Below are 27,029 nucleotides of genomic sequence, written 5' to 3' on the forward strand. Positions count from 1 at the left end.
AGTTCTGCACTTCCAGCCACCATGCCGTCGTGGAAAATAAACATTTACCTTCCTAATTAATTGCAATATCAGCATGTTTTGTTTATGTGTCCCATGATCTGGCACATCCAGACATCTCTGAGCATACATCATTCTGTTTTTCTATTCTTTTATCAAACTGCATAACTATTCATTTTTCCCACATCATACACCATCTTCCACCTTTATTGGCACTCGCTAATCTGTCTAACATTCTCTTTATAGCTCATATTCTCTCTACGCTTGGCATCACAAGCAACCTTCAGAATATTCTCTCTCTCTTTTTGTGTAAGTGCTGAATAGAGATCGTGAACAAGGGAGAGATATCTCACCGTTACATCTGTCAATCTAGAAATTATTCTTTATATCCCGAATCTTTTAGCCATTTTCCTAGCGATACTATTATTTATAGACAAGAAACTGCAGGTGCTGGAATCTTGAGCCAAACACAAAGTGCTGGAGGAATTCTGTGCAGACAGCCGGCATCTGCGGACGGAATTGACCAATGATATATCAGGTCGGGTCACTTCTTCAGATTGATGGAGTACAATGGAGAAAGCTGAAAAAGCAAATTAAAACATAATTTGAGTTCGGCCAAAATAAATTGGGTAATTTTTCAGTTGGTGTACATCTTGAGGCTACATATATATGTCCAACTTCAGCAATTAAATAGAAGTTGCATTTTATTTGGAACATCCAATTAAAAAAAGATCTGATAAAATTGGTCAAGATTTTGGGATTGTTTTTTGGGTGTTAGGTCAATGTTTCTTGAGTAAGATCTTTCATTCCTTTGGATCTGATTGGAAAAATAACCATCAGAGAAAATCTCCAATTCTACGGAATTTAACAGTGTGGTGTAAAGTTTACTAATTCTGAATCTATTGTATATTCACAGAAAACCCTGTGCAGGTCTTCAACCTGTATTTTTTATTTATTTCAAAGGGTAATTTTCTCATGCCCACAAAAAAAGGCAGGTGAGAAGATGCAAATGCTGTTTTATAAGCCTAATCCCCAATTACCAGCATTTGATAGAACTAGAAATTATTTACTTCAGGTTGCAATAAATGAACAAAAATGACAATTGTTTTTAATACAAGAAGATATGGGGTTATTTCTGCAAACTCACATCATCACAATAAAGCATTAGTATCTCTTTAATGCAAAAAAAGAAAAGGATGGTTCAAATAAAATGTAACGTTAATGATGTGTCAGAGTTTAATTAAAATTGTTTACAACAAAGGCCTTCTTTGCCGCAATTTCAGGCTGCTCTCACATAATTAAATATGTGAACCTTCTCTGGAAGCTGTTTGAAGGGACAGTTTGTACTGTACTGGCAACTTTTAATCTTTATCAAAACTAGTATCCACAGGGAAGCTGAAGTTTACCCTCCATGCAGATTTTTTTTAAAGTAACACTTGGATTCAGAGCTAAATTAAGTACGACTGACAATTTGAAAAAATACTGCACAATTGAATACTCTGGTGCAGACAGCCAATCTTATACCTGTTTTTCTCTCCAAAATTTTCCAGCACTCAGAAATATATGTGGACAAATACGAAGTCTGTCATAAACTGGTGCAGTTAAGTAACATTACATAACTTTAACCAAGGAAGATGAAGTTGAGATTCTGGATGGGCTAAAAACTGATGAAGAGAATGTTTTAGAAAGGCTTGATACAATTAAAATGGCTAAAATACTTAGTTCAGATGGGAATTTCAGATGGAATTTGCAGGAGGCCCCAGCCATAATCTTCCAAACATTTACAAATTCAGGGATGGCGCCCATGGACTGGAAGATTTCAACCATCATCCCTTTGTTCAAAAGTAGGTGTAAAGGAGAGACCCAGTAACTACAGAACAGTAAGTTTAACCTCCTCGGCAAACAATCTGGGACAAAACTAGCAGTCGCCTGCAGAACGGATGTATTGATCATTGAAAGGCAGCAAATTGTATCCAATGAATGACAGTTTTATGGTGAAGGAATTGAAATGATGGATGAAGGAAATGGAGTTGATGTTATGTATATTCACTTCCAAAAGCTATTTGATAAAATACCTCACAATAGGCGTGCCATCAACATTAAAGTCCATAGAATAAAAGCAGCTGCAGCAGCATCAATAGAATAATAGAGTTTAAGAACTAGGAGCTGGGGTAGGCCAACTCATCCTTCAAGCATTCTCTGCCATTCACTAAAAGCAAGACTGATCATCTACCTCAGTGCTATCTTCTGTACTATCTCTTTATCCCTTGGCTCTGATGTCGAGACGTATATCTAAGTTTTGAATAAACTCAACAAGCGAACCTCCACAGCTTTCCTGCCCTTGTATAATTTCAATAAGACTTTTATATTCCTGTCTGCAAATCCTCTCAACATAAAGGCCAACAGGTCGTTTGCACTTTGATGACTTATTTCACCAACATGTTGGTCTTCAGCAACTCATGTACATCAAAACGGCTCGATCTCTCGCCATTTCACAAATGTTCTGCTTTTCTGTTACGTTCGTCAAAGTGGGTGAAGTCACAAACTTGATCATGATAGTCCATCTGCTGTGCCTTTGACCAATCACTCAATCTGAATATCTGTATCTGAAAATACTTCTGACTATTTCTCAATATCTGAAAATATTTCTTTGAAGCCTCTTTACATCCTCCACTGTACTCACAATCCCACCCAGTTTAGCATCATCAACAAACTCGGAAATGTAACATTTGGCCTCGTCAGCCAAATCCTTGTGTTTAGCTGTGAGCAAGCCCCGCAATACCTCTCTAATTACCTGAATAGATTGTTCTCCACCAGAGAATAACAATATAAAATTATGATGTAATTATGATGACTGTAAAAAATAAAGGAGATTTTCATCAAGGCTGCAAAGAAACATGCTCCAAATACAATACACCTAATCTTCATTCAATTAAATGCAGATTCAATGAAGAGGAAAGTGTATCCTCATTATGAATACTGAATTGTGATGTGGACTCTTTTCAAATTGACAATAGAAGGTTCTTGATGCCACTAACATTTGCCGAAAGGTTGTTGTGGGCTTCAACTTGAACATAAAAAGCTAAAAATATTGTCCAACAGGACAAACAAATTTAAATTATAGTCTGATCAAGTCCAAAAAAACATGTGGGAAAATTTATTTCAAATTGATCCTGTAAAATACATGTGTTTATATTGATGGACTGCATCTCCAACAAACGCCGAGCGAGCACAAAGATGTCACCTAATCCTGCTGCCTTGTATCAGAAAACTCTCATATGGTGACTTTATATGAATTTATATGGGTTTATCCTAAAGATGCCAGTTTGTAGGAAGGGAAAGTTTGGAGGAAGATAGACACAAAAAGCTGGAGTAAGTCAGTGGGTCAGACAGTGGCTGTGGAGAAAAGGAATAGGTGACGTTTCGGGTCGAGACCCTTCTTTAGAGTACTGGTATGAAATAGTTCTTTACTACTGAGTAGCCATAATCTGTGCAAAAAAATTGCTTTTGATGTCATAATGGATGCGTCACAATATGGAAGCCAGAAAGCGTATGAATATTCAGCTCAGTATTTGTACAAAACATAGAAAACAAGGAACTCCACAAAAAAGGACACCAAATGCTGGAGTCATTCATGGGTCAGGCAGCATCCCTGGAGAACGTGCACAGGTAACGTTTTGGGTCAGGATCCTTTTTCAGTCTGAAGAAGGGTCCCGACCTGAAATGCCACCTATTCATGTTCTCCAGGGAGGCTGCCTGACCCACTAAGTTACTCTAGCACTTTGTGTCAATATTGGTATTTGTAGACACTGGACAGCCCCGGGATATGCTATTAATTATTTGGTTCTCAATTGTTTAACTGTATTGGAAAAATATAGAACATTTTTTAGTTTCACATTGTAAATGAATACTGACATGTATGTTTTTCAAGTGGTGTCATGTTCCCTTCACATTCTTTTTTCAATTTCTGTTGACAGTTCTGTGTCTCTGTGCTTTATTTTTCAGGATTCTCCTCTACTTTCTCCCTTTCAACTTCTCCCTTTATCCAAGTTGCCAATGACTCACTGTCTTCTCTAGGTATTTCATATTAAGTTGCATAATATCCTGAATTTCAGCAACACAAAACTGAAAGAGCCAGATCACAGGGAAATTATCTCAAGTATTGAGGCTATGTTTTTCTGTATACAGTTGAAAAACAGATTGAGCTTTGTGAATTCGTTCTTGCTGTGTCTATATCTGATTTCCACAGCTGATGTATATTTCAGGGAATACTCTAAAAGATCCTACCTGCAAGGAACGATCCATTTCAAGCCAGGCCCTAGAAAAACCATGTATAAATGGACATTTTTGGACACAAATATTGCATTCAGAACAGCGCATTTGCCATTTTCAACTCTTTCAGCTGTTTCCGCTTTGTGCCATTTATCTGCAAATCACCTGTAGATTGTATCCATCTGATATGGCATTGCCTTCAATGAGCCATGATGGCACTTCCACTATCTTTAACAGTGTTTGTTTTCAGCGCCTGACAATAAAACTATTATATTACCAATAACGTGTAAAATAACTACCTCAAGCATAGGCACAAATTGCTCGTAAATTAGTGCATTTTTACTCTCGTTGGTCACGGATCTTTACGTGTGTGCAAAAGCAATGTGATTCATTCAAATCTATCAAACATGAGGAGAGGGTTTTTTATACTGTGGAGGGTTCAAATACTTTGAAATATTATGGTAGTTTATTTTCTTAAATATGTGCATATCATTAATATGCTGTTGAAACAGACAATGCTTCATTAATCAACATTCAGCTCATGTTTAATATCATTATTTTTAAATGACCTTAAATTATATTGCAGGCTGAGATACCAGAGAACAATACGCTTTTTTTTTGGTATTGAGGAGACATGGCTGAGACTAAGCTACGCTTAATTTGCACTTCTATCAGCAATCATTTCCATGTGCTCATAAAATTCTTGCTCTGCGCGGCTGCTAATGGGTGTTCTCCAAGCTGCCAATGAGAAGCTTGGTAATGTCAAACATTGTTCTGGTAAAAGTGTTGTATTAGTGACAGATAAAGCATTGCATTGTTCTACGATTTTGGATTTGCAGAGTCTGCCTCTTAGTCAGTTACTATCTCATCAGTTTTACCAATTCGTTTGATTCTCCACCCTTGGGCTTAGCAAAACCTTTTCAATTGACCAACTAATAGATGGAAGTGACACTGTTTTTTCTTTCTGCAGAGCTGGCTGTATGCTGTCACCTTACTGCAGAATGGAACATTGTATAGAGTTAGCTGTTCAGGAGTGTCTACATTTCAAATGAAAATATTTGAATTGAATCATGCGTCAATTAGCTCAATTGCAATCTGGATTCTCATTCTTTTCGTCAGTCGATTTGTCAGACAGCAATAAAAACTAATTTGCAGAAATTAAATGTTTATTGTTTTTGATTCATTGTTATTGCTTTGTTTCATCCTGCAGTATGTCAGGGTTTGAAATTAATTTAGATGCCACGACAGGACACGCACTTTCTGTTGATTTTTGGAGCAGAATCTAATCAGTTACCAGCAACTCCCCCCAGCTCTGGTTTAACTGATCTCTAATTACAAACCCTGAAGTGTGCGCGCTATTGACGAAGTTGTAATCTAACTCTCCTCTTCACTTCCCTGTATCTGCAAATAACAATGCTGCATTAATGGAATATTGCTTGTCTTGTTACTTATTCAATAGTTCCAGTCTTGCTGAACATCAGTTCTTCTGTAAGTGCAACATATGCAAACATCAGCTGGATTCCAGGAATGGGACATGCAGCTTCTGAATTTTATGTTGCATACATGAATAACCGTAAGCTGTTCTCACTTTCTTATTCTGCAGAAATTGTAGTGAAATCCCTGTGGGCCTATTAATGTAGCTTTCCTACTAGTCCCCGCTCACTATGATTAATGAAGCAGATCAATGAAGTTAACTTCTTAATAACTCGCTCTCAAATTAGCAGCAGCTACAGGCGATGTTTTTTTGATAACTAAAAAATTGTTTTATTGCTATTAATATGTATTGTTTTATAATTACCAATATCACATGTCCACGGTGGCATTTTTGAGAAATGATTTTCTTTAAGTGATAAATGTGGCATAAATTTCATATATTTTAACTTGAATATACTTGAGTTGTTTTGGGATTTAAAAATCCTAACCGATGTGCTGGAGTTAATTTTCTTAATGCAATTTCCATAGGTAAAGGTAAATGGAAGATTTCAGACGCAGTAAATGTTTCCCACAATTTCCACATCTTAAATGGGCTAGAACCTGGAACAGAATATACAATCCGTCTAATGGCTAAGAACTGGTTTGATAACACTAGCATTTTTGAAGATGTTATAGAAACGAGGGGAAAAGGTGAGGCACTGGTCCCATTCAAAATCTAGTCAGCAAACTTTTCAGACGCTACAAATTACACAAAATGAAGAAACCAGTGGCGGAGCTAGTGGTGAGGTTGGAATAAGTGGAGATGTGAGACGGGGGTCTCGGGTCCCTCTCTTTCCTTCCATTTCTTTTGTGAATGACCGATATGTTTTTGAAGAATGTCCCCCTTACAAAACCTGAATTTGGCTGGTCAGCAAATCTAAGCATTTGCTGGCTCAACCTTCAGTCAACCTACATGACCGATTGCTCGTCAGCCTGTCTCCTTGCGAAAATATTTTGTTCGGCGTTTTCTCTAGATTTTCTCCACCAGATCATAACCCACCGCATGCCCTCCTCTCCCCAACATCCAACCCCCCCCCCCCCCCCCACCTCCCTCAAACCCATTTGAGCCCTTGGCCATGTTTTGCTCCGCCACTGAGAGAAACCTAAACTTGTATTTAAAAATATTGTTGTTGCTATGGAAAAGAAATATATTCATTCTTAAGGCTACAAAAATAACTGTCTCAGCACAAAGTACAAACCAAAAGATATTTGCATGAATTTTATTGGGACAAAGGTTCAGCTGCACGTTATGTTCATTTCTTGTTGCTTTGCTGCTATCCTGTTAATTCAACTTGCTTTTTGTTAATTTATAAGCATTGTTGTGCATGGGCTGCCGAGACAACCCTTTCCTTTGTTGGTTCTTATTGCCATGCTTTATAATTCATTCATGACTGGTATTTCGAGCCAAATTTGTACACGATGAGATAACAGTGAACAAATCAACCTCATCAATATCTAAGCACTCAGTGGTAATCCAGAATTCTTTTTGAATTTCAAACCTATTCTCAATTCCCTGAATAATCTTCTGAATTTGTACAGCAGATGTCAAGAACAATTTATTTAAAGATTTTATCTAATAGGGAAGAAATTGTTATTACACACAATGTTACCCATAATTGCATTTTCTGGATGTAACTATGACAGCATGGTTTTCTCAGTTCATCTGCAGCTTCATGGATACTTGAAGTGCAGTTGGAAGGTACAGCTGTAGATTGTAACGGTTGTACATTGACAAAGATCATTGCATTAATGTTGTCAATGGCCAAGATTAAAGTAAGAATCATTCTCAGCTGTTTTGTTTTTTCATAATTTACATGGGTTTGGTGCTTGATTTGAGAAATTCTAAATAGTTTCTGTTTTGTTTTGTCTCAATCAATTCTTTAACGTGGGCATTGTGCCAAATGATATAAATGAAAGCATTCTTTGCAATAAACCCATGTTCAAGGGTATAACTGCACCACTGAAGCATATGCAATTTTATTCTTGCAGCTCATTGCCAGTTTAGATATACTTTGCATGTATTACAAAATAAACAATCAGTTTCTAATAAGCAAGTTCAAATCTCCAACAATGTAACAATTCTTGACATTTAGATTGGGCGGATGAGTAAAAATGATGGATGATATAACAATTGCATAAAGTTGTAACAATTTGTCTTGTATTTTATCTTTTTTTTCTGATGGTTAAAGCGATCATTTAACTCTACTAATTGCTTCTTCTCTTAATGATTCATTATATGGCCTGCAACAGCTTACGCAGGAATACACGGAGGAATATCTACACAAGGATGGTTTATTGGCCTAATGTGTGCCGTGGCACTCCTTACCTTGATTTTATTAATTGCTTGTTTCATAAAGAGAAACAAAGGAGGAAAATATTCAGGTCTGCACCAACTTTTATTATTCAGCATGTGCGAATGTATTTCACCACTGAATACAAATACACAATAGGTATACTGTTTCTGACTGAAGGAATGCCAAAGCCCGAGAGGAAAGAAATGGCCATCAGAACAGGTTTAACAATTATTCCTAGACAGTCATGCAAGCAAATATTTAAATTTTGATTGAACCCTTTCATTGTAAAATAAGCCCCCCATTAAACATTCTCCCAGTACAAAACGCAAAGTGCTGGAGTAACTCAGCAGGTCAGGCAGCATCTGTAGAGGGAATAGACAGACGAGTCACCTGCCCATTCCCTCCACAGACGCTGCCTGGACCGTTGAGTTAATCCAGCACCTAGAATTTTGTTCAAGGTTCCAGCACCTCTCATTACAATCTGTTAATAGTTATTTCATTATATTCTGTGCATGGATAATTAAATTAGAATACGTCCAGCAATCCTTTAATATCATTTCTAAATAAATTACTATGTCCACATTTGGAATGGAAACTCCAAGTTCGTCCAAGTTCGTCAGCATGTACAACAGAGAAATTCCTCTTTCGCTGCTCTGTCTTAGGTTCCAAAATGTTCATTTTTTTCCGAAGTAATGCGCACAAGTAAGGAAAGGACATAAACTGGCAAAATGGTCCTATTAACCTCATCTTCCCCAGTAGAACACAGAGTGCTTGATTAACAGCACGAGTGTCAGCATCTTTGGAGGTCATGGATAGGTGACTTTTTGGGTTGGGACCCTTCTTGCGACATCTGCAGTTCCTTGTGTCACAATCTCATCCTCTTATCCCGCTAGAGATTCCCCTTCATCCAGATCCTGATACATAAAAATTGTTGGAGACAAATTTGGGAAAAACCTAGTGTCTGTTATTTCTCTTCAACTTGTGCAGGCATTTATATATACATTTAATGCTGAAGATGCCTTCGTAAATATTTTAAATGAAAATCCCACATGCCAACAGTTGCCTGTAATGACCAGACTCTGACCAGTGCATGATGCTGTGGAACTTCTGAAATCTGCTCAAATTTAGACACCTCTTCATAACAAAAATCGATGACCATCATATATTTGTGCACAGTTGATATAATGAAAGCCACTTTATTAGTAGCTAATGGAAATATAATATATAGAAGGTGATTTTTCAGCAAGAAATTAACTAAATTACAACTAACCACTATGGAGGCAAAGCAAATTACAAATTAATTAGGTAAACAAGAATCATAATGTTCATTTAAACTCCATTTTGTGTACTCAGTATGGAAGTTATAGAAAGATATATTCTATTTGAGTAATTCATTTAACAAAGCAATAATTATATTAACTATATGTCTATTTGCAGATAATTTCAGGCCAAAAGTATGCTTGACTTAAGAAAATGTGAATTCAGTGTCACCCAGTGAAGGAATAAATTATTTTATGTTCCATAGAAGCACCTGGCTTACAAATCTTAATTGAAAATGAAGCTGCTTTAAAGCAGGACCCGGACCCAAATCAAATGATTATTTCTGACATTTTATTCATGTTCCTGAGCCAAGACAAACCTGAACCTAATATCTTAAATTTGAAATATTTTTGTTGCTTCAGACACTCAAGCTTCTGAAGCCAGCCAAACTTCCATCTCTTCCAATTTCTGAATTACAGTTCAGCCATTATCAAAACCATAAACACACCTAATGTATATTATAGCGTAGATGGCAAACTTTGATTTGTGGAATCTTTATGCATTTTCATTTGCTTCTCCAGTTAAAGATAAGGAAGATGCTCGGGCAGATCCAGAAGCACAGCCAATGAAAGAAGAAACTTTTGGTGAATACGGGTAAGCGTTTTTAGAGAACTAACTAGAAAAATCTTTACCACTCACGTCCCCAATCTCCATTTTGCTCCATTTAAACTCTGCTTTGTTACATAAAATCCGGCCATGCTTAAACACTGTGTTTGCATTGTTACAACTTGCTCTTATAGTGTACTTCAACTGAATTCACACATTTTGACTTTATTTATTTTCATGTACATGTTGAGATAAATTAATCCATAATCTAGTCAAATATCAAGATTGGTCATTTTTATCGTGTCACATGGTACAAATAGTATATAATCCATAAATGAATTGGACAATATTTAAGGTTCATTTAGCTCTTTAGCTTTAAGAAATGAATCTGGTGATAGGTTACTTCGTGAGCTTTGCAAATCTGCACAGCGACAAGCTACTTCGCAAACAGGAAATTATGAGAGTGAGAAAAGGAAGCAAATGGTTGTTATTTTTCCACATTTTGGTGAATAACACATACCAAACATGCATCTTGCTTCTTTCGTATGTCAACCACAACAGTCAAAAGTGGCAATTGGTGCTACAGAGTACCGTAGTTGATGCTTTGCTGCAAATTTTGCCCATTCCGTAGAACTACCCAGGGTGGACGATGAGGACGTAAAGCAGCTCCCACCCCATGCATCTTGCTGACGTTCCATTTATTTTTTTTAATCTACAACACTGATTAGCTCATGCAGACTTCAGACCTCTTTAAATTAGTGCCCTTTAAATTAAGTTCCTAGTTAATTTGTTTGGCAGTTTAAAATATTCCATCTGCTCTTTTATCAGCCTGAATCATTTCTGCCATCTTCAGAGGAAAAAGTGGATAAGTACTCCCACTCCTCATTGTCACATTAACTTCAATGGCAGTTCTGATATTTAAAGGTATAACAGTACGTCTGTGACGAACGAGGGTAACTTTCACATCAACATCTGCGCTTTTCTGTCCATCTGAACAAGTGATGACAGTGAGCACTGTAGTATAAGAAAATAACTGCAGATGCTGGTACAAATCGAAGGTATTTATTCACAAAATGCTGGAGTAACTCAGCAGGTCAGGCAGCATCTCAGGAGAGAAGGAATGGGTGACAGTGAGCACTGTTATCCTCATTTTCAAAGTTAATGTGAAGTGCAGCCCACTGAGGTGCACTTTATTACTGAGTCCCTTTATTCTTTTAAAACTCTAAAACTGTAAGTCAGTGACAATTAATAATTGCCAGTAAACAGACATATGACAAGGAATGAAGAGTTGTGACTGAGTATCGACCAAACTGACTGAATTACAATAGGACTCATTGTAAAATGGATATTTGCCAAATGGACCGACCTGGAAGAAACAATTATGTTTTACTGAGTAACAATGGGAATTTGGTGACAGAGTTGGATCCACTACATTCAAAGGCCAGCAGTAAATGGAGGAACAACTGAATCAAATCGCCCAGGTGCTGAGCACCAACTCAAGATAACATGTGTGTGTATATATATATATATATATGTATTTATGCACACACACATATATATGTGTGTGTGTGTGTGTATATAAAGATAATCAAATCCATGTGGGACATACATAAAGCTGAGATGTTCCTGGCAGATGCATTCCAGGAGAGCTTCACCCTACCATTTCACAGGAGAATAGCGAGTGGACAGACATTTACCAAATATGGAGGAGTCAGAATACAGAACCCTCACATCATGGTGCTTTATTGTCACAGGTTTCTAGACCCAAGACAATCACCTTGTGCCAAGTCCTGTTTTGAGCATATCTTTGTTTCTATAAAGGTTGGATTTCAAAATGTCCCGCATCAGTGCAAGTCAATCTGTACATTTCTGTAGGAGGATTGATGGTGTTGTGTTTCCATTTCCACACCAGTCCTACATGGAGACTTTAATGATCCTAAAGTTGACTAGTTTAGTAAAGTATTAATGACGCAAGTGGGAATGCTTCCTGAGTTCCCAGCCCAACAAGGAATGAAATCATGTTCAGTCTAATTTTGGGCATTGAACTGGAACATGTGTCAGTGGGAGAGCATTTTGTGATGACACTATTTTTTAATAACTATTATTTGAAATTATCTTTTGAACCCATCAACCCATTGAAAGTCAGCAGTCATCTACCAACATGAAATGGAGCATTAGTGATTGATTGAATAGTGCAGCCTGGAAAAGGGCCCTTCAACATACCGAGCCTACTTTAGCCATTGATCACCCATTCACAGAGGTTCCATGTTATCTCACATTCGTATCCATTCCCGATACATTAAGGAAATTTACTAAGACCAATTAACCTACAGACCTGCGCGTCTTTGGGATGTGGGACATCGAGGGTGCCAGCTGTCGAGGTTGGCAGTCGTTGAGGGTGCCCATCGAGGTCGAGGTTTGTTGAGGGCGCCAGCGGTCGAGGACTGGCCACGTGGGAGCCAGAGGACGCGCCGCCAGGAACAAAGGAGGACCCGGCATGGGGGATCCACCATGAGGGGGGAAGAACAAAGGAGGACCTGGCGTGGGGTGGACTGCCGTGAGGGGGTGGGGTGGGTGGGAGAACAAAGAACCCGACGTGGGGCATGAAGGGGGAGTGGGGGGAGATGAAAGGATGACCCGGCATGGGGAACCACCGTGAGTGAGGAGGAGGGGAAGGGTGGCGGGGGATGGTGGAACAAAGGAGGACCTGGTGTGGGATACTTTGTAATTTTGTCGGCACCCTTCATGTGGCGACTCTTTACACATCTTGAGTATGCAAAATATAGAATTTCACTGTGACTTGTCATATGTGACAATAAAGCATTCATTCATTCACCATTACTTCATTCACAGAGTATTTATTCATTCAATTTCATTCATCCATTCATTCTTTCAAACTGGAGCTTCGGAGGAAACCCATGCTGCCACACAGAGAACGTGCAAACTCCACACAGAAAGTATCCAAGGTCAGGATCGAACCCATGTCTCTGGTGCCGTGAGTCAGCAGCTCCAGCAGCTGTGCCACTATGCAGCATTACATTGGAGAACTCGGCAAGAAAGGCATGCAGAAGGCAGCGAGAGAATAGATGTTTGATTATTTGACCTATATGACATAATTCATATCTTTTTAGACATGATAACTTTTTTCCTTGCATTTTAGCTTGCGTGCATGGTCATTGATAGCGGGGACTTTTGATGACGAAGGAATAGGGGATTTGAGCTTTCTGGCATTCTTCATGGACAAGTTCTCCTGAGCAGATACTACCTGTCCAACTTTCCCTCTCGTTTACGTCCTCCTTCTCCTCGACCAGTCCTTCATGCTCCTGCTCCTGGGCTACTTGCTTTAGAGCTGGCAGCAAAGGCAGCCCACTCATAGTGATGAGGTTGTTGGACATGCACCAGACCACCTCAAACCCAACAAGGACTGAATGACTTCTCTAAAAACCAACTAAGCAGCGAGCAATGTTTAAACCTGCCACTGGGCTCCTCTGTCCAATTCTGTATGACATGATGGCTTCCATGTTACTCCCATTTGCACATTTTTGGGGAATAGTTGGGTGCAAGTTATTACATTTTGGGATGAGGCTTGGAATGGTGGTAAGTCATGAAGGCCTTCAGTGTTGCAACTGATCATGTCGATCCCTGATCACACCTGCCATCTCCTTCAGCAATCTGCAAAGACTTCTGGAATGATTTCTGAAGGTTGTTTGAGAAAGTACAGATTGCCTTGCACTGATGCCGGACATTTTGAAATCCAACCCCCTGCTGGTGCAGCAAGGCCATTAACAGTGCACTTAGCACTGTGTCATGCTAACGTTTAAAAAAAAGGACAAGCAGATCACGTTTTGAGCATTTCCTTCGCCAACTTGAACAGGCAAAATTTTCACCCATTTTCACCAATAGGCACTTAATTTTCCTTGCAGCATTAAAAACAATATGTCTGCGCACTACAGGGTATTCAATCAAATAAATCTAATGTTTAATCTCTCTTTAATCAATGATAATCATGATCATCTTTCCTGTTTATCAATAATCTATCTGCTGCTTCCATGACAGCCTTGATCTGTGACTGCAGAAATAAATTGCTCACTAAATGCCACATCTTTAATATGTGTAGATCTTGTACCTGATGTTATCTTCATGACTGCCTTTCAGTTACAGTGCGCGAGAAAAAGGAAAATCAATTCAACACATATAATTGTATTGATTCAAAGCATGAAACTACTTTTGCAGTTGTGACTTGATAAATTAGAAAAGAATGGAAGCGTTATTACTCAGTCAAAGGTACCCGGCAGAAGAAGTCTCACAAAATATAAATTTGGTTTGTGTCCTGTTTAATTTCTGCAGCCAAGATTGGGACGGAGGGACTGCTCTAGTCGATATTTATACACCTGTAGCAAGTTAAAAGGATTATTGAGGATGTTTGAAGGGGAATTAGTGTTTTATCCTTTTACTTCAGTATCTGATTCATCGGATACATAATAATGTAGTCTGAGGTTTGATTTCATATTCAGTAAAAATGTCTATTGTTCTTTGTTGGGTTACTTTAAGGAAAGGGAACAGTGTCCTTGAGCAGCTAAAATATATTGCCAGTCGAACCAGCAATCCCAACACTGCAGTAAATATTTTACAGGTGCATTTCAAGCGTGCACGCGAGTTGACCGATAATTGAACTGTTCGGCAAAAAAATACCCTGGTTGTAAAACTTATTTTTCTCACTGGTGTTGAATCTCTTTTTTTCTTTTACTGTTTATCTCAATGTGCAATAAAAATAGTGGTCACCTTGAGCAACAACTTTCAGCTACCAGGTTATCATTCTGATTTCCTGAGTTGTGTATTAATCAGCCATGGTTTTTCTCGTTAAATTTTTAAAGGGCCCTGGTGAGACTGCACCTGGAGTATTGTGTGCAATTTTGGTCTCCTAATTTGAGGAAGGACATTATTGCTATTGAGGGAGTGCAGCATAGGTTCACCAGGTTAGTTCCCGGGATAGCGGGACAGACATATGATAAAAGAATAGGTCGACTGGGCTTGTATTCACTAGAATTTAAACGGATGAGAGGGGATCTTATAGAAACATATAACATTCTTAGAGGATTGGACAGGGTAGATGCAGGAAAAATGTTCCCGATGTTGGGGGTGTCCAGAACCAAGGGTCACAGTTTAAGAATAAGGGGTAGGCCATTCGGGCTGAGATGAGGAAAAACCTTTTCACCCAGAGAGTTGTGAATCTGTGGAATTCTCTGCCATAGAAGGCAGTGGAGGCCAATTCACTCTGTGTTTTCAAGAGAGAGGTAGATTTAGCTCTTGGGGCTAAGGAAATAAAGGGTTATGGGGAAAAAGCCGGAACAGAGTACTGATTTTGGATGATCAGCTATTTTCATATTGAATGGCGGTGCTGGCTCGAAGGGCCGAATGGCCGACTCCTGCACATATTTTCTAAGTTTCTATGTCCGAAAGTGACAAATTCTGATCTGTAGCAATTGCAAATTATGCATTGAAGCTTATCAGGAAAATAGTGGAGGAAGGAAGATTGACAGAAATATATTTGGTTTGAAATGTCTCTTCCCACTGATCAGGAAAAGGCGTTGATTTGACATTAAAATTCTTTCTACCTATTCAAGCATTCAGGTAGAGATTCGAGGTGTTGAGGTGCAAGTTAAGGTAAAGCAAATGATTCTCTTGGTTTCCCAACTAATGTTGATTGCTTGGCCAAAATAGCCCAAACAGATTAATTTGCCAATCCGCATTATCTGTAGAGGGTTACTTTGTGCACTAATAATTCTTGTCATGTAAAGTTTTCTGAGGCCTTTGTGAAGATATCAATAAGGAATTGTATAGCATCAACATTGGTCTGAACTGAATTTCTGGCTAATTTACATTTAAATAACACTTTAAAGATAGAAAATAAAAGTTCATCAAGAATTCCTACTTATAAAATTCATGTATGAGAAAAAATATTTTGGCAATAGAAAGTCAATTCTTTTCAAATACAATAAATCACAATGGTAAATGGATGACGGACAATACTTCCTTCGTTATTCGGATCAGGAACTAGTAAAATATCTTAAATAAATCCCTGAGGGTAAGTTATGATACTTTGCAGCATTGTTTATTGTGTTATTTTAGTAGATGGAATTTGTCATAATTTGCTCCATAAGTATTTTTTTGCAAAACAATGATTAATGCATTATCCGATTTGATTTTATGCTAACGACAATGGATACAGATCTTTGGAAAGGTAAGATAACAGGATTTATGGCTTGTTAGCTGTGTCATTAATATGACTTTTTTTGTTGTTATTGATATTAGGTTTTTCCTGCAGTAATTAGTTATTGAAACAGTTATTGAAATTAGTTATTGAAACAGTTTTCCCAGTATTTCCCTCCGTGCAAACTCTACAATTGCAATATAAAAATTCAATTTTATTCATTTTCTGAGGAATCATTTTCGACATTATCAATAATGTGCCAATGGTTCATTAGGAATGTATGCAAAAACTTTTTTTTTTCAGTTAAATGGACAGTGATCGTTATTTTTTTGTTTCAAGCTCCTTCAGAAAGGTTCTTCCATGCTTAACATTAGTAAAGTTATTTCATATTTTTATATCTATTATTGTATAAATATATTGTTTTATAATAAATTATGTATATGATAAATGATGTATATAAGATATTTTATATATGATACAATGATATAATGATAGTGGCATTTGAGAGGCTTGTGGATAGGCACATGGATATAAGAATGGAGGGATTTGGAGATTAGTTCAACTTGGCATCATGTTCAGTGCAGACATTGTGGGCTGAAGGGCTTCTTTTGGTTCTGTACTCTTCTATGTCCTTCAACTGAGTAAATCATCCCTCTAAGAATTTCATATGTTTCAATAAGCTTATCCCTCATTCTTTCAAACTCAAAAGGGCAGGGTTCTAGCCTCCTGGAATTCTCTATGTAGGACAGACCTGTCATCCCAAGCTTAAATCTGGTAAATCTTTACTGCACTCTCTCAATAGCAAGTATATCTCCATTTAGGTATGGAGACTAAAATTGAACATGATGCTTCAGTTGCATTTTCAACAAAACCCAATATAATTGTAGCAAGACATCTAAACCCTGTAACCCAATCTGCACAGAGTAAAGGTCAACATACCTATCTTCCAACCAGCTGCATTTGCATATTAGTTTATGGAAACATGCGCAAGAAGCTATGTCCCCTTGAACATCAACATTTTCCAGATCTCTCATCATTTAAAAATACTCAGTATTTCTGTCTTTCCTACGAAGCATTATGACTGCATGGTGGAGCAGCGGTGGAGTTGCTGCCTTACAGCGCCAGAGACCTGGGTTTGATCCTGACTATTGGTGTTTGTCTGTACGGGCTTTGTACGTCCTCCCCAGAACCTGCATGGGTTTTCTCCGGAATTTCCGAATTCCTCCCACACTCCAAAGACGTGCAGGTTTGTAGGTTAATTGGCTTGGTACAATTGCAAATTGTCCCCAGTACATGTAGGATAGTGTAAGTGTGCAGGGATTGCTGGTCGGCGCAGACTCAGTGGACCGAAGGGCCTGTTTCCGTGCTGTATCTCTCAACTAAACAAAACTAAGTAACTAACTTCATATTTTACCTCATGGCTATAAGGTAAAATATCTGCTCTGATATTAATTACTTGTCAGTACCTCTTGCTGTCTCCTTGCATTCTCATCACTTCGCTCATTCCCATTTAGATCTGTCATCAGAAACTTAAAAATATATATATTTAAGCCCCTCAGCCAATCATTGATACAGAATGTGAATAATTGGGGCCCAAGCACAAATGCCTGTGGTAACTCACAAATCACAGCTTGTCATACATGGAAAGATCTATTTATTTATACTGTGTAGCAAGGGACTGCAGATGCTGGTTTAAACCGAAGGTAGACACAAAAAGCTGGAGTGACTCAATGGGACAGGCAGCATCTCTGGAGAGAAGGAATTGGTGATGTTTCGGGTCGAAACTCTTCTTCAGACTGGTTAGGGATAAGGGAAACGAGAGATAATAGACGATAATGTGGAGTGATAAAGAACAATGAATAAAAGATATGCAAAAAAGTAACGATAATAAAGGAAACAGGCCATTGTTAGCTGTTTGTAGGGTGAAAACTCTTTGTTTTCTATCTATTAACCAACTATTGATCCATGCTGGTATTTTTTCATTAAGTTGTTCAGTAGCCTCGTGCATGGGACTATGTGGGTGGCTACTGAACATCCTAATAAAGCCCACCCTCTTGTTTCCCCTCATCTATTGTACCAGGTGCATTCTCAAAGAGCTTCAATAGATTAGTCAAATATCATTTAAAATTAGTTCTTTATACATGTTAACTTCGCTCAATCATTTTATTTTGTATGGCCAAGTTGTTGATATTGGTAGTGATTTACTGAGTCCACGTACCTGTCCCTGTAAAAGCATGACAACCCGAAAATGGTCCAGGTTGCCATGTTATAGGAAGGATTGGAAGGCATCAGTGATTTATTTTAGATTGGTTCCCCAGATGAGAGACAACTGTTACTGGGATAAGTTAGAGAACTCTTTTCTGTGGAGAAGGGAATGTTGAGTGGAGATTTGACGATATGTATTTAAAGTAATGAGGGGTTTGGATGGAACAAATTGTGGGTGACTGTTCCAGTTATTGGAGGGGTCGAGGCCGAATGCTGATGTATTAAACAAAAGGCAAGGGAATGATTTAGTAGGAGCTTGAAGGGTAACTTTTTCACACAAAGGGTGGTGGGTGCATGGATCGAGCTGCCGGAGGAGGTAGTTGAGGCAGGTACTATCAATAGACAATAGACAATAGGTGCAGGAGTAGGCCATTCGGCCCTTCGAGCCAGCACCGCCATTCAATGTGATCATGGCTGATCATTCTCAATCAGTACCCCGTTCCTGCCTTCTCCCCATACTCCCTGACTCCGCTATCCTGAAGAGCTCTATCTAGCTCTCTCTTGAATGCATTCAGAGAATTGGCCTCCACTGCCTTCTGAGGCAGAGAATTCCACAGATTCACAACTCTCTGACTGAAAAACATTTAAGAAACATTTAAACAGGCACATGGATAGGACAGGTTTAGAGGGATATCGGCCAAATGCAGGCAGGTGGGACATGTTGGCCGGTGTGGGCAAGTTGGGCCAAAGGGCCTGTTTCCACGCTGTGAGACTATGACTCTGATTCTATAGCAAGAGAATTTAGAGTTGCATGAGGAAAGAACTGCCTAAAATAAGGTAGAGGAAGATTTTACTGTGGCCTTCAGAAGGATATCAAAATATGTGGTAAAGAAAATATTGCTTTCTAGAAAGAACGTGAATTAAAATCGTGCTCACTGTGTTTCACAGATAATTATCTGTGCTAATTGAAATATGCAAATAAACTTATGATATGAATGAAAAACAAAAATTCATCATAAATAGGATAAAATGATCACGGGATAGAAACACACGGATCACTAAAAAGTAGCATTGCATGTTTGTTAAGGCCTTATTAAAGTAAGACCATTTCTAGAAGCTTAAAATTGAATAATAGAAAAGAATATACCTTAAGAATCTATCTTAAGAATATATTCAATCCTGGTTAAGCCACACTTAGCATGCTGAGCACAATTCTAATTGTCATTTTATAGAAGCCTCTTGAGGCAATTGGGAGGATGGAAATCAAAAGATTTTCCAGAAATTACCACAAGGTGAGAAAATGAGATAGATACATTGAAAAAGCAATGAGATAAATACAAGGCTATCATATAGAGTTAGTTGAGGAAAGACACGAGGAGATTCAAGTCAAGCATAAGTGCAAGGCTAGACTGGATGGGTCGAATGGCCTATGTCCCTTCTGTATACTTTATGTAATTTTGTGTGATTTTGGTTTAGGCTTAGCTCCTTGTCTTCAAAACCAGCTGGATGCATTGAGATAATGAAAGAGCAACAGAAAAGCCCAGTGGATGACTTCTACGATTTATGAGACAATATTTACAGAACAAGAATTGTTTTCATTGAGGAAAAAGGTGATGGAAGAGGTTAATTTCTTTACTTTTGGGATTATTGTGAGGAACATTGATAACGACGAATTGGCATCGCAGGCATGAGCCGAGACCTGCTCCACGTATTGTTATTACTTTTGCAATTCCTCTGCTTCTCTTTAAACTGATAACATCCTTTTCTAAGTATTATACTGATGTAGTAAATAGAAGATTAAATGATAGAATATATTGATTATGATATAACCTCACACCAGTAAATTGACCAATCTGCAGAGCTGCAAGGCACTAATTAAACCTAAGGTTTTCACAATGGTTAAAAGGTGTAAATATGTCCAGTGCCATAACTGTGAAGAATGAGCATTGCAGCTGCCACTATTCACTGAAGAACATACCTGATAGAGGAGCGAGCAGTTTGCAGAATTTTCCCTGGAGGAATCTTCCTTGTCCATTGCTTCTGATAGAAATTAAGCTTTGCTCTGCACCAGGAGTTCTATTCATAAAGGTCCATGGATGTCTACTTGTCATGGCAAGGTTAGAGTGGCGAGGCTATATCATTGTCCATATATTGTATTAGTGAATCTATTTTCTGCATCAATATAATACTTATATTGTATCAGGATGTTATCAATAGTGGTGGTAAATAAGCTCCACTTCTGCACCCTCATTAGTTGATCTCGAGTTAGGTACAAGAAATAACTGATGCAAAAGTGTGGCCATCAGTTATGACAATCAGAGCGGTAATGCTGCAATCTTTTATTGACTTGTTACGATTGCAGACAACAAGAGAGCCCTGCCAACAATTATCTTTCATGGGTTGGAGCCATTTTAAGCAATAGAAGTATTTGCAATGAGGCTCGGTCATCTTGGCCATCAGTTTAACAAAACAACAAGCTCAGAAGAAACATGATACAGATGTGCAACATGATAAAGGGAAGTAGAGGTGCATGTGAAAACATGACTATTTAACTTGGATTTTAACACCAACGGTAAGATCATGAGATCCAAGTGATGCATAGTCAACAACTGGCAAAAACATTTGGTGCTACCAAATACTATCTCAAGATAGAACTTGATAAGTATCTGGCTCGGCGGGTTTTGACAGGTTATCTGGATAAATGTTGTAACCATTTTAATTTTTGCCTTTTGAGGGACACTGATTAATTATGTAATACCTTTACATTGGAGGTTAGATTTTTAGAATACTGTGAGCAGTCTTGATGGTGCTCCCAATCTTTTGCCCTTGTTTTCTCACGTTGGCGTGAGAGAGATGAGAGAAAAGTACTGGAGAATTCTCTCTCTCCTCTCAATTCATATCAGCACTCTCCGTACTTTTAGTCCCCACTGCGCTACCTCAGCAGTTATGGCACTTTCCTCCTGCTGCTGTTCCAGAAGATTAAATGTCAGTGCAGACTATGCACAGGAATTTTTTGATCTGCAGAAATTGCTTGGTCGCAGTGTGCTGCAGAGTTCAATTCCCTTTAAGTGACAACGGGTAGGAGCCAGAAGCATTGCGGATTATTGGCAGACAAGCAGATTCTGTCCTGAAAATGCTGACTGTGTGAAATATATTCTGTTGGCACGTATAATGCTATTTTCCACAGTGTATGACTAGTCTTACCTACAGAGCTAATGGAGAGGCACAAATGATCATTAGAGGAGATGATTTATTGCACCAGATGATTTGTTATTACACAGATCTGAACAGAAACAGCATTTATACTGCCTCTGGGACTTTTCGTGTAAGATTATATTACTCGGAACAAAATTGTGCAAAGCACATGGTGCAGAAATTTGTGACATGTTTAATGTATGAAATCATGTCCCTGATAAGTAAACCTAAAATGTTCCTTAAAAATAAAAACAGACGAGTGACTGAACTGAAAATGTTTCTAAAAATTCACAATTGTCACGGTTTTATCAGCAATTGCGGATCATACAAATATAAAAGTAAAACACAATTTGAGGGTCAAGGAGATAGCTGATGGTGGTGATGAAAAGTAAGGCATTTCATGATAGAAAATAGTCACAAAAATGGATAGGAGATCGCCAGACACTTATTCAGTCCCGGCATTGATTCCTTTTACAAGGTGACTGCAAATACAAATGAAAGGGTAATCAGCTATAGAAATAAACCCATCTAGCTGCCAATAGCTGCCTCGGTCAGTTAATGTCAACATCTGCTCAGTATTAGTGTAATAGATGCAGTGAAAGAAGTGTGCATACAAATATATAAAAAGAGTTAAGTGCACAAAAATAGACATTTCTAGCTACCGTGCCTCTGGACAAGAGAGTAATTAGAATTGGAGAAGCAGATGGTATTTTTACCATGTGTACAGGATCCTTTCTGACAGTGCACAAGTTCAAAGCAGGAAGAAGCACATTTTAAATCCAGTAATGAGAAATGAACGAAAGCAGAATGGAGAAGTAATTGCCAAAGAGCGATAGAAACATATATGTTAGGTTCTGATTGATGGACACTTATTGCAAGTACCAAAGCAACAGATTGTGATGAGAGCCAAATATCAGGATGGTGCCAATGGATATAAACTAGAGAAAAATATTGACTACATTTTTTAATTCAATGCGAGGCATTGTCCTGATCTCCACGGGACTCAGAGTTGCAGGGTATCAGATAGCATTGCAAATGAGTAAATATGAGCAAGCGAGTTTTCAAATCAAGAAAACATAAAATGGCATAACGCACAAACATATATGGAGACACAAGGAACTGTTGAGACCGGAATTTGCTATAGAATACAAAGTACTGGAGTAATTCAGCGGGTCAGGCAGCATCTCAGGAGTGAGCTGGGCAACGTTCCGGGTCAGGACATTTATTCAGATTGAAGAAGGATCCTGACCTGAAACTATGCTTATCCAAGTCCTGCAGAGATGCTGCCTGGCCTGCTGAGATACTCCAGTACTTTGTGTTCTACAAAAACAGATATATATATATATATATATATTTTAGGTAGGAGCAACTCAACAGGTCAGGCAGCATCTATGGAGAAAGGAAAATGTGACGTTTTGGGTCGAGACCCTTCTTCAGTCAGAAAATAAGGGGGGTTTGAGGAGGAGGAGGGAGCATACAGAGTGGTGTTCAGTCTGAAGAAGGGTCTCGACCCGAAACGTCACACATTCCTTCTCTCCACAGATGCTGCCTGACCTGCTGAGTTACTCCAGCATTTTGTGATATATATATTAGGTATCCCCTAAGAGGTCAAATATAAGACACAAGAAGGTTTTTTTCCTGAAAAGGGAGTGGTGAACATGTGTAATGATTGAGGCTGAGAGTAGAAGGTCTGATGCATACATGAGGAAAAAGAAAATAAGGGGGGGGGGGGGGGTTTGAGGGGGAGGGAGCACACAGAGTGGTGTTCAGAACAGAATGAGTTAATAGGTTAGGAGGAAGATTTTGTGCACCGGCAGAAGTAAGTGCGCACCAGTTGGGAGTGAAGGTGTTCAATGTACTTCCAAGTAAGAAACCTCTTGGCTCATCTCGAATTTCCCACCGCTGTGCCAACATTCCAATGTTAGTAAACTAATCTTGCAGATGGGGTTGAAATGATGTGAAGCTTGATGTAATGTAAACCAACAGTGACATTTGTTTACATCAATAATTCTAATTTTTAATAAAGTTATATCACCAGTGAAAATTATAAAATGTTGAGCATCTGTGGACTGCTGTAGTTTATCGATCAATGTGAATCAATATTGTTGTTGCACCTTTAACCTTTGAGAGAATTGAGCATGGATTTGAGATGCTTGAGGTGAACGGAAAAGAGCAAACACTTATGATGTCAGACGATCACTATTCTCTGACGTTCAATTGGAGGATTATGATATAAGATTATTAATTCCTCAGTTAACTCCTCAGAGAATGGAGGATGATAGGATTGTTAAGACCTTCATCTCAAAGACAGCGTGCACCTCGAGAGACTTTACAGCGCGCCGTCACAATCACACTGTGCAAGGTTTCCCTGACAGCAGGTTGTTTTTTTTTTTCTCTCTCCCCAGTGACAATGAAGACAAACCTTTGAAAGAAAGTCAGCAATCATTGAACGAGGGAGTGAAAACAACAGGAAGTGATGATAGTTTGGCAGAGTATGGAGATGGTGGATCAGAAGGGGAATTTAATGAAGATGGCTCATTCATTGGACAGTACAGTGGAAATAAAGAGAAAGACGTCGATGGAAATGGAAGCTCTATTGCCACTTCTCCAGTTAAAGCATGAGTAACATGTTCATGAACTTCACTTGCCTTCTTAATATATTTGTGATACAACTGAAAAATTTGGTGCGTTTGAATTAACTCAGATTGTTTAAGATAAGAGAATAAAATGGTTCTGGCCTGCAAAGAAGACTTAAGTGATGTACAAATATTTGGTAAAAATTTAGATACAGAACGCATTTGGTTGTAGACAATATATTGTGCAAAATTCTTTATTCTGAGGGATATATTGTGCAAACTCCATGTAAAATATAAGTGTCTGTAGATTCATAACAGAAATGGTTCCAGTTGCTGATACAGTGACATACACCCATTTAAATCCTTGCTGCCGTTAGCAGATTTAAGTCCTTATTGTTGTGGTTAGTTTGTGGCTTGTGACCGACCCTAAATGCTCAGAAGTTAGGAACCTGCAGAACTATAATCGCCATAAGGAGACACTGATATCTCTTATTTCAAGGGTTTAAAAGCTCAAGAAACAGGGGATTGTACTCCTGTTTTTTTAAATGAATAGCACATCTTTCAATATAACATACATGCACTTTTCAAATGTCTGAAATTCTCATGTCAATTTGAATGAGATTATTTAAATGAAATTGATTGTCGGAATCTGATTTTAAAATATGAATAATTGTTGTTGCAGGCAAGTGGGGACAATAAAATTGTACTGTTAAGGTGAACTTATACTCGAACAGTTGACAACTGTGTGCAGTTGAGGTGCCAGGACTATAAATATTGGTACATGCTAAACCATCATTGACTATGCACAAGATCATCCAAACTCTTGTGCGATTCTTCCCTTGTGTGCTCTCCATTCAATATTCTGCATTTAATGATTGTATTCACTATCAGGTGCGGTTATTAAGCCAAAAGACCACAGGGTACATTTTGTAACTAGGCACACTTTTAGAATTTGGGGAGGCCTGTGAAGGATAGTTCTCAACAAATGGTCAGTGTTTTTAAAACATTATTTCTTCTGCAGATTCTTCAATGAGCACCTTGAGGCATTACTTCTTGTTAACACACAGACTAGATGTACTTAAGAAGTATCTACATGTGTGAATTTATATTGTGTATAAAACATGTAAAAGAAAGCTTTGTGATGTTGAACTAAATAAACTACATGTTGCCACCCAGAAAATTGGTATACTTTGAAAAGCTGTAGGTTCATTTTTTTTAAATCAGTGAACAATTGTGAAGTAATTGTACTTGTGTTCACGTTTTTATTACTATGGCTTCTAGATGTCTCATTATTGATTTTTGCTTAACAGTGCTGGCAAAGTTTAAATTTGTAAGGTATATCAATTTGAAACATTTTTGTAAAAAGGTTAGATAATATTTATATTAATGAATCGGAAAGATTTTGTCAAACTTCTGCAACTTCTGAAGCAACTATTTCAGTACTTATAACAGCAAAAAAACAAAATCATAACAAAAAAATACATCAAATGTTTTAACTTCATGTTCTACAATAGTGCAGATTATAGGAAAAATGGAATTCAATTTCTTGTTGAATACAAACCTATTTTCATTAGTCTTTTGCAAGTTGTGCAGATTGCAAATGCGCAACCTTTTCCAACATGACAACATTTTTTGCTGTGCATAATCCTATTGTAACATTTATTTTTTAGGATGAACTATTCTATGAAAATTATTCTTCAATTTGTATAACCACCATATTTACTACAAATGAACCATTTAGTATTTGTAAAAGGCAGATCTTAATCATGCTCTTTGTAAAAAAAAATCCCTGCTCGAATGATTATCTGATTCAATAAAACTACTCCCAGTGCAATGTTGCTTCTTGTATTTTCTGCAGTAAGGGAGTATCGTATTAATTTGGCCTTTCCTTCTTGAAATGTTGATAAACCAAAGTATAATTTCTGATGGCTAGCCTTATGTTTGTACGACATATTTAATAATTTTATAACTTTGGACTCAGATGCTGCACGATTAGCAGAAGGGTCAGTACATATACGAACAAATTACACTGCCAACTGACAGCCTGAAGCACAAAACATGAGAACAGGTTTGTTGCTTTTGAAATAAACTTGAGGCTAAGGGTATAAAAACCAAATACTGACGGTCGTTGTCAGGTTAAATGTAAGCTATTGCCCCTCAAGTCACAGAGTAGTTGTTGTCCCTTGTTGAAACTCTTCATTTCTCTGTAGCTTTGGTTCAATTGCAAACTTCAATCGCAGTCAGTATCTATGCCGTTTTATGTCTTTTCAAAAGAAGATTTGAAAACTTGTATCAAGTTTAACAGAGCAATTTTCATAATTTGTATGCTTTCTTCGATAGTGCAAATCCCCTCGGAACAGCTGTTAAATTATTTAACATTGTAGTGGTGTGATGTTATCATAAAATATGTGTGCATATATGGTGCTTGCAGTCACTAGTATTAGTTAGAAACAGTTTGTCATACTATTTGATAACTAATTAACTGTCACCATTAAAAAACAATACAGAAATAATCCTTCAGGTGATGCAAAATTGTGTTTTCATTGAAAGATTCATGTGAGGTTTGCAAACTCATGTTTTCTACCTGTGTAGCACTCTTGTATTATATAAAGTCATTTTGGAATGTTTCAGCTACTAATGTGTGTTGTGTAAATGACCTTGTGATCTTTCAGAACATGGATGCTTGTCTTATTAAACACAGAATAACAGTGTTTTATGTGTCTCCTGGTATTTGCAAAGACAATCGTATTTACATACATTATTGTGGGACAATATAATTCAAACATGACTGTGTGGTGGGGCGACCTCATAAAAGGACTGACACTTTCCCAGATGCTTTCTGCAAATACTACAGCTCTTCTGGGACCCATGATAACCTTTGAAAGACAATGTAGCTATCTAAATGTAAATATGCCTCCGATATAGAATTTCTTTAAGAAA

General features: G+C 37.9%; 1 protein-coding gene across 7 annotated transcripts in view; it reads left to right on the forward strand.

Annotated features, from left to right (window-relative positions):
- Positions 1 to 26,800, forward strand: part of chl1b (cell adhesion molecule L1-like b) — a 639,417-nt gene extending 612,617 nt beyond the window's left edge. For 4 of the 7 annotated variants that reach the window (XM_078414476.1, XM_078414478.1, XM_078414477.1 and 1 more), the window contains 5 exons: positions 5,729 to 5,842; positions 6,232 to 6,393; positions 7,993 to 8,124; positions 9,878 to 9,950; positions 23,919 to 26,800. In XM_078414476.1, coding sequence (XP_078270602.1) covers positions 5,729 to 5,842; positions 6,232 to 6,393; positions 7,993 to 8,124; positions 9,878 to 9,950; positions 23,919 to 24,135 — 698 coding nt within the window. In that variant the 3' untranslated portion in view covers positions 24,136 to 26,800. Of the gene's footprint in view, positions 1 to 5,728; positions 5,843 to 6,231; positions 6,394 to 7,992; positions 8,125 to 9,877; positions 9,951 to 19,794; positions 19,929 to 23,918 lie in introns of all 7 variants that reach the window. The other 3 variants (XM_078414481.1, XM_078414480.1, XM_078414482.1) reach the window with 3 other exon arrangements.
- The last annotated feature ends 229 nt before the right edge of the window (positions 26,801 to 27,029 follow it).

Source organism: Rhinoraja longicauda, chromosome 17 (assembly GCF_053455715.1).
Source record: "Rhinoraja longicauda isolate Sanriku21f chromosome 17, sRhiLon1.1, whole genome shotgun sequence".
NCBI classification, from domain to species: Eukaryota; Metazoa; Chordata; class Chondrichthyes; order Rajiformes; family Arhynchobatidae; genus Rhinoraja; species Rhinoraja longicauda.